Source organism: Pteropus vampyrus, unplaced genomic scaffold (genome assembly GCF_000151845.1).
Source record: "Pteropus vampyrus isolate Shadow unplaced genomic scaffold, Pvam_2.0 Scaffold86, whole genome shotgun sequence".
NCBI lineage: Eukaryota > Metazoa > Chordata > Mammalia > Chiroptera > Pteropodidae > Pteropus > Pteropus vampyrus.
Window position 1 is genome coordinate 872,942 of NW_011888867.1, and position 7,878 is coordinate 880,819.

The window sequence follows — 7,878 nt, forward strand, 5'->3', positions numbered from 1 at the left end:
CAACTTCTCCCAGTCAACAGTTTCACTGGGAACCACCATCTACTGGACACCATGTAGGTACCAGGGCCCGCCGAGGTTCAGTATACCTCTGCTGCTGCGCCAGCCCCTATCCCATGAGTGCTCTGAAGCAGAGAGTTTATGTGACTTAGTCGAGGTCACGCCATTGATTCAATGTAGTGAAAAAGCCAGAAAAGGCAGAGTGGAAAGAGTGCAGGCTTTGGAGTCTGACAGACTTGCACAGTTGTGAGACCTTGAGTAGATCCCTTGAGCTCTCTTGACCTCAGTGCCTGGTTCTCTCTATAAAATGGGGCTAACTGTACCTACCTGATGAGGCTGCCAGGAGAATCAAACAAGGTTATATCTACAGATCTCCCCTCATCCCTCCCTCCTCTGCTACACATTCTTGCAGCTGTTATTACTATTACATCTGGGGAAGAATCTCAAGGAGCAGGGACAGTGACAAGTCGTAGGGAGTGGTCTCTCAGAATGACTCCAGCATTGGAGTCCCTGCCTACTTCTCCCTGAAGGAAGGAGAGGGGCACAGAGCACCGTAACTGCCTCCTAGGACCACCCTCCTCCAGGCAGCCTGCCCACCCACATAATTACCTCCTGCCGCATGGCCTCCAGGCTGGCCTCGCCCTTCAGCAGCTTCTGTCTGAGGCCCAGGGCCTCCCGACGGCCCTCCTTTTCTGCTCGCTCACCCAGTGCCAGGCGACCCTGCAGCTCCACTAGCTCCCTACCCAGCCTGGCATTCTCACTGTCCAGCATCTTCATCTGTGTGAGAGAGCAGACATAGGACCTAGGACCCATTCTCAGCAGCCACAGCCCCTTCTGGCCCAGGGTGTTGGGGAGTGGCTGCCGGCTCTGATAGCATCCTGCTCAGCTGTGCCTCTACATGCTGCCCAGTCCATGCCTGGCACAGGAGGCATCCGGGCACACTGGTCTAGGGACATGTACATCGAACACCACCCCAGATCTACTGGGAGCCCAAGATAACGCTACCAGATTCGAGCCATGCCAGGCACCTGGGCACCAGTGACCTCAGTTTACCATCTGATCGTAACTACCTATTACAGGGATCGGGGGAAGGAGGGCAGAACCCCATCAGACCAGGAGTTCTGCAAGGCAGAAACCACAGCTCCCTGGGTCACCTTTTACCTGTATAATGCCTAACTATTGCTCACCACGTGTCCAGCCCTGTTCTAAGCACTTTATTCATATCAACTTGTTTAATCTCCATGTAACTTATATGGGGTAGATACTAACATTACCCCTATTTAAAAGATGAGAAAACTGAAGCTCAGAGAGAGAAAGTGACTTGCCTAAAGTCACACAGCCCCCAAGCAGCAGCCTGGGATTGGATCTCTGACAAGTGGGATGCAAAGGTGTGTTCTAAGCCCGTTTCCACATAGGAGTAGGTAGGGGGTAAGGCCTACCTACCCCACGGCGCCATAGTAAGGGGAACATGAGATCATACTGTGGCACTCAAAGAACCCAGAAAAAGCCACAAATTTCAGGGACTCCTGTGGTTCCAGGACATCACCCAATAGGAAGGGCCTGGGTAGAGGGGGCTGTGGTGGGTGGTAGAGAGGGTTCGTTATTCAGGCTGTGATATCATCTCTGGGGGAGGCAAAGCCTAGGCCCTAAATGGGTCTGAATGGGGCTGTTTCCTGTTCTGCGAGTCTTCCAGAATGGAAAAGCCTGCGCCCATGGTGTCCAGGGCGGCGCCCAGTATGCAGAAGGCGCTTGTTAAATGCTTGCTCTTGGTGATGAGTTTGTAGACCATCTAGTTCAGGGGCCAGCAAGGTACAGACAGTCCAAGTCCACCAACTGCCTGCTTCTGCAAGGCCTTGCACTAAGGATGATTTTTACCTTTTTAAATAGTTAGAAATGATTCATTTTAAAAAGATAGTTGAGAGAAAATCAAAAGAAAACAGTATTTTTGACACATAAAAATTATATAAAATTCAAATCTCAGCATCCATACAAAATTTTAATGGGACACTCCCACTCATTTCTGTACTGTTTAGGACTGCTTTCTCACTGTGATAACAGAGCTGAGCAGTTGTGACAGAGGCAGTATGGCCTATAAAGCTGAAAATATTTACTACTGGGATCTTTACAAAAAAAGTTTGCCAGCTCCCAATCTAGTTCATGGGATCTGCATCTCTTGTTCAGAGATTCCTTTGAGATCTGGATAAATACTCCGGACCCTCTCCTTGGAAAAATGTGAATCATATGTACACAAATGTACACACATGCACACACATGCAGACATACTTCTGCACATGGTTTCAGGGGTTCAGGGACTCAAAGCCCACCCATTAATACAAAAGTTAGGTAAGAAGCCTTGTTATAGTTCAAGCCCATGGTTTTACATATGGGGGGCCCTGGCTCCAGAAGCGGGGTGCTCCTGGCCCAGGGGCACACACAGCAAGTGCCAAGGGAGGGTGCAGCACTGGGTACCTGCCGTCGGAGCTCCTGCAGCTCCCTCCGAGCCTCTAGCCGTGAGCGCTCCACCTCCTGCAGCCCAGTCCGCAGCTCTCCAGCCTCCTTGCCCACAGCCACCCGTGCCTCCTCCAGGAGTGCCAGCTTCTGCTCCTTGTCCTCATTAGCAAGCTTCAGGCTGGAAGGGGCAGGGGGCAGAGGTCAGAGGTAGCCCCAGGTCCTGGGAAGAGTACATTGTGTGGCTCTGCGCAGAAACCCCTTCTGCTAATGCTGGGCATGCATCAGACCACATCTTGGCTGGGAGGTGCCCTAAGTGCTGCTTGCCCATGTGGCCCCCTCCTGACTTGACCTCACCGGGGTTGGAGCCCACGTCCTCAGCTAGGACAGGTGGACCAGTGATTCAAGGTGGGGGTGTGCACACTAGTATCCAGGGAGATACCAGTAGGTGGGGTCGGAGTCTGGACCCAACCCCACCTGCTGTTACTTTTCCCTTTCCTTCAAGTAGGAAAAATGACTTAAACTGACCCAAATGCCAGGCTTCAGTTAAAGGGCACAGATTCCGCACCTGTGCCATTTCCCCTGAATCTTGCGGGATAAAGTTAGCTTCCAGGGACAAAATTCACTGCAAAGGACAGGGCTTGGCAAAAGACTCAGGGCTGGTCCGCCCATGTCACCCCACCTGATCCGCTCGCTCTCGGCCTTCTTCACAGCAGCCCGCAGCTCCTCGTTGGATCGCCGCAGGGCCTCGCGCTCCTTCGCGCCCTCACTCAGGCTGCGCCGCAGCTCACCCAGCTCCTGGCGCTGGGCCTCGCGGCCATCCTGGCTCTCACGCACCTTGCGCTGGGCCTCCAGCAGCTCCCGCCGCAACCCATCGCGGGCATCCTCCAGCAAGCGCAGCTGAGTCCGAAGCTCCTCTGCCTGAGGGGACAGTGGGTTGTCATAGGACATGGGTCGGGCCCCACTCCAGCTGGGCCGTGGTGGAAACCAGCCCAAACCCACATCCCTGGCCACAGGTCTCCCAACCTATTGCTCTGCATCAATTAAGACCACAGGTGTGAGTTATGATTTGGGGCAAAGTGTGCTGGAGTCAGAGGTGTTTTGGTCTGAAATAATTGATCGCGATGATCCTATGGAAGACACCATGAAGGCAGGCACCCCACCAGCCCCTCCTTGAGCACCCTGAGTCCCACATGTATATAACAGGTACTTAATAAATGCTTGCTGCGTCCTATCTCAGTTGGCCATTCATTTATCCTCGAATGCAGGGATGAATCTTAACACTCTTCTGGGTCCCCACCGGTCCAGGCCTCTAGCAGCATTGAGGGGGTGCTGCCCGGAAGAGGGTGAGGCGGACGGCTCACCTCACGCGTGCAGGATTCCCGCTGCCTGCCCAGGTCTCGGGCCTGCTCTTGCAGCCTCTTCACCTCCTGGGCATGGGCAGTGGCAGCTTCCTCCAGCTGGGCCCGTAGATCCCTCAGCTCGGATGTCAGGGCGTTCACAGTGCTCTAGGACAGATGGGCTCCTCAGATGGTGCTGTGCCCCGATTCTCATCCCTGCCCCCCCACCCCCCGACCCCTCACTGCTCTCAACTGGGCCAGCTGAACTGTTTACTTTCAGTTCCAAACATGGCCCCTTCAGCTGGCCGGCCCGACCTTTTGTGATCCCTCGATGCCTAGTGAATGCAGTCCACAGAGCTGGTTTCTCCTCCAGACTAGGGGATTCACCAGGGCAGAGCTGTGCCACATCCCTCCGATGGGGACTCCCAGGGGAGGGCTGAAGCTCCCCACACAGCTGGATGCTTTCCCAGGGCAGAGCCATGCCTCCCCTTCAGACATGGGGCGCCTCCAGAAAGGCTGTGTCCCCTGGCTCAGATGGAGGCCTGCCAGCCCAGTCCGCCCTACCCGGTCCTGTTCCTGCCGGCTCTGAGCATCTCGCTTCTGTCGCTCCATCTCCAGGGAGATGGTGGCCAGGCTGTGCCGTGTACCCATCAACTTCTCTGACAATGCTGTCTTCTCGGACTCCTTCAGGGACAGGGCCTGGGAGAAGCAGGGAGCAAAGGGTGTGGAGAGTTGGTTGGTCTTGGGGACATGCCTGGGCTACCACAGGTAGATGCAAGGCAGAGGTGCAGGTTCACCCCCTCTGCAGCCCGAGAAAGGTACAATAGTAACAGTAACTAGACATAAATACAATTTATAGATCTCACTAACTTGCCACAACAACCCTGAAGCAGGGCCCTTCATTATTCCCATTTTACAGGTGAGGAAACCGAGGCTCAAAGAGGTAAAGTGACTCGCCCAGGGTGACACAGCTGGTGAGGAGAGGAGAGGGACACAGTCTGACCTGTCCCCATGACATTATGGGAAAGTCAGGAGTTAGTTCTTTTTGAGGAGGGTCAACTGATAACATGTTGGCATCACGGGACCACTCAGATGGCAGTCACGGTCATAGGGACTCCATGCCCAGCCCGGGGTGGGTCAGCATTCCTGGAACCAGTGCTCATGGTGTCACACCTGTGGCTACTACTCTGCAAGGTCCCACTGTGTGCCAGGCATGGTGCGCTGAACATGGGTCTTAGCGATGCTTCACAAACACCCCTTGAATGTCCCCATCCTGCAGGTGGGGAAACTGAGGCCCAGAGAGGGAATCGTAACTGCTAGCTGCTAGGTGGCTGAGTGGGAACCAATCCCAGAACAGGGGCCGGTCAGGCAGCAGTGGGGGCCACACGAACCTGCTGCTTCTCGCTCTCGGCCAGGAGGAGGCCCTCATCACGCTCCTGCTGCAGGGCGGCAATCTCCTCACTCAGCTCTTCCTTCTCAGCCTCCAGCCGGGCCAGCAGCTCCTCCTGCTCTCGCTGCAGCTGACTCTGCAGCTGGGACCGCTCTGCCTCCAGCTCCCGCCATGCCGCCTCCTGGGGGCGAGCCCGGGCACGTGTGACCCATGAGGCTGGGCCCAGGCTGCCCCTTGCCAACCTCAGGGCAGCAAGGGCTACCTGTATCCCAGAGTCTGAGAGATAGGTGACCAGGTAATTACAAGGTGGGATGGACGATAAAGGCTGTGACAGGGACACACCAGGACTGTGGGAGCCCCTAGGAGCAGCAGCCCTGGTCTGCGGGTCAGAGAACACTTCCTGGAAGAGAGACAAGCAGCTGTCAGCCAGGAAAGAGAGAAAAAGAAGAGAACCTCGAGGCCAGAGGACAGTCCCAGAGATGGCCTGGAGGGAAGAGGAAACACGATCTACAGGGAAATCATAATACTTAAGGGTCACTGGAGCTGGAACTGCGAGGGGGACATGGTAAGCAATGGGGCCAGTCATGGGCAGCAACCAGGCTTTGTGGGCTATGCGAAAGTGGCCTGATTCTGAGGACAGTCAACAGGGAAGCTGAGGAAGAGGGACCAGGACTGGGGGTAGGGCTAGAGGGGAGCTGGGTTGGCTGTGAGGAATGAAGGGAATGTGAGGTCTGGGAACGGCAAAGTAGCAGGAAAGAGCACAGATGTGGTGACATTGAGAGGACCGGTCAGGTGGGGCAGGGGCAGTAAAGAGGGCACAGGAGTTTGCTCCCGGGTGACTGGGTAGGTGCGGGGAACCCACAGGCAGAGTCTGAGGGTGATGCCTGGCCCCAGCATCAGTCCCTGGCAACTCTGCGAAACTTCAAATGCTTCACTGCCACCTGCTGGAGAAGTGTGATACTATCTACCTAAATCCAAGAAGACTACAAGGTGAATGGCGCCTCCTGGAGTCAAGCAGTAACAGCCTGAATCTCTGCCAGAGGCAGCCCCTGTCCAACATGGGTGACTCAGGTCCCCTATCCTGAGGCCCACTCTGTCGAATATCCGAGCGCCATAATAATAACAACCAGCATTTATGGAGCATTTACAAAGGGCCAGTCACTATACTAAGAGCTTTACATGGATTATCTTATCTCATCCTCATTATACCCAACACTATCATTATCCCCATTGTTACATATGGGGAAATGAAGACACAGAGACCTTAGATAACATAACCAGTATGTGGCCAAGATCAGGTCCAAACCTAGGCACTGTAACTCCAGAGCCAGTGTTCTCAGACAGTTCTGTTCTGTCTTCTGGTGACCTGGCTCCTCACCTTTCTCACGTGTTCGGGTCCCAGAGTGATCTTTCATGTGCAAACAGTACTCCTTAGCAGACAGAAGTGCTTTCCTACTATACATTAGGTCAGCAATTCCCAAATATGGTTGTGGATCCCCTGTATCAGGATCACCAGGGCTGGACCGGATTTGGGGCCTGGGAATCTGCATGTTTGATAAGGCGTTCCCAGTGGATCCTCCCAGTTGTCCCTAGGGCCACTGGAACAGATACGAAGTTCCATTTCACAGATGGGGAGACGGAGGCAAAGTGAGAAGGATGACACCCCCGAGGTCACGGAGGAGACAGTGGCTCAGAGCCCCGCCCCCTGACCTAGCCGCCCGAACCTTCTCTCTCTGGAGTCGCTGCAGGTCCTCCTCGTGGGCTGCCCGCTGCTCACGCAGAGAAGCCTGGGCCTCCCGCTCAGCCTGCACCAGCTTCTGGGCCATCAGCTCCTTGTCCAGAGCCGCCTTTTCCTCTGCCGCTGTCATCTGCTGTCGCAGGCTCGCCAGCTCCCCTGTGCAGAGGGGATGGGGAAAAGTAACAGGCGTGGGTCAGAACCTCTCTGTGGGCCCAAAGACTCAGGCTAGGTGAACTCTGTGGGCAAAATCCCAAAGGGGAGAGGGGCCCACCTGGTACCTAGGCTGGGTTCCCTTGGAGAATCTTCTCGCCCTCTTGGGCTCAGTTTCCCCCTCTGCTGCCTGAGCTCACTAACTCTGTCCCCCACCCTACCTACCTGGGATGGCATCAAAGGGATGAAATGACTGATGAAGAGCACTGTCCTCCCCCCAAATGGGGAGGACAGCAAAAACACGATAACCTCCATTACTGACGGATTGCTTACTGTGGGTCAGGCACCTGGCTGAGCACTTGACAGAATCTCATCACAGCTTCATAACGTGCCAGCCCAGCTGATCTCATCCCCAATTTACAGAGGAGGAAATGGAGGCTCAGAGGAGACAGGTCATCTCCCAGAGCAGCCCAGCTTTCCATAAAGCATCTCCTCTAATGACTAATTGCTATAAACAAACTTGGTGGACTATTTACCTGTCAGCATTAATGGAGGGGACCACTGGGAGGATACACCCCACTGTGGACAACCTAAACGCCATCTCCTAGGTTGGAAACCCACCAGAGACTGTCAGCATTTCCCCTCCTGGTTCTGTCTGGCTCAGGTGGATGTGGACAGGAAAATTAATGTTCACAGTCCAAGTAGGTGCTTAGTAAACGCTGAGTGAGAAGAACCCCTGAGTTCAGAGACTAGGTGGGGCACGTGGAGAGAGGCGGAGCTGGGATTGTGGGGCCCAGAGAGTCGGTCAGAGAAGC

General features: G+C 54.8%; 1 protein-coding gene across 1 annotated transcript in view; it reads right to left on the bottom strand.

Moving 5' to 3' along the window:
- CROCC (ciliary rootlet coiled-coil, rootletin) overlaps window positions 1-7,878 on the bottom strand; it is a 37,373-nt gene that overhangs the window by 10,889 nt on the left and 18,606 nt on the right. Inside the window, exons 19-25 of the mRNA XM_023532646.1 lie at window positions 6,900-7,069; window positions 5,177-5,356; window positions 4,350-4,484; window positions 3,810-3,953; window positions 3,128-3,366; window positions 2,467-2,626; window positions 595-774 (exon numbers count right to left, since the gene is read on the bottom strand). Of these exons, the coding sequence (XP_023388414.1) occupies window positions 595-774; window positions 2,467-2,626; window positions 3,128-3,366; window positions 3,810-3,953; window positions 4,350-4,484; window positions 5,177-5,356; window positions 6,900-7,069 (1,208 nt within the window). The remainder of the gene's footprint in view (window positions 1-594; window positions 775-2,466; window positions 2,627-3,127; window positions 3,367-3,809; window positions 3,954-4,349; window positions 4,485-5,176; window positions 5,357-6,899; window positions 7,070-7,878) is intronic.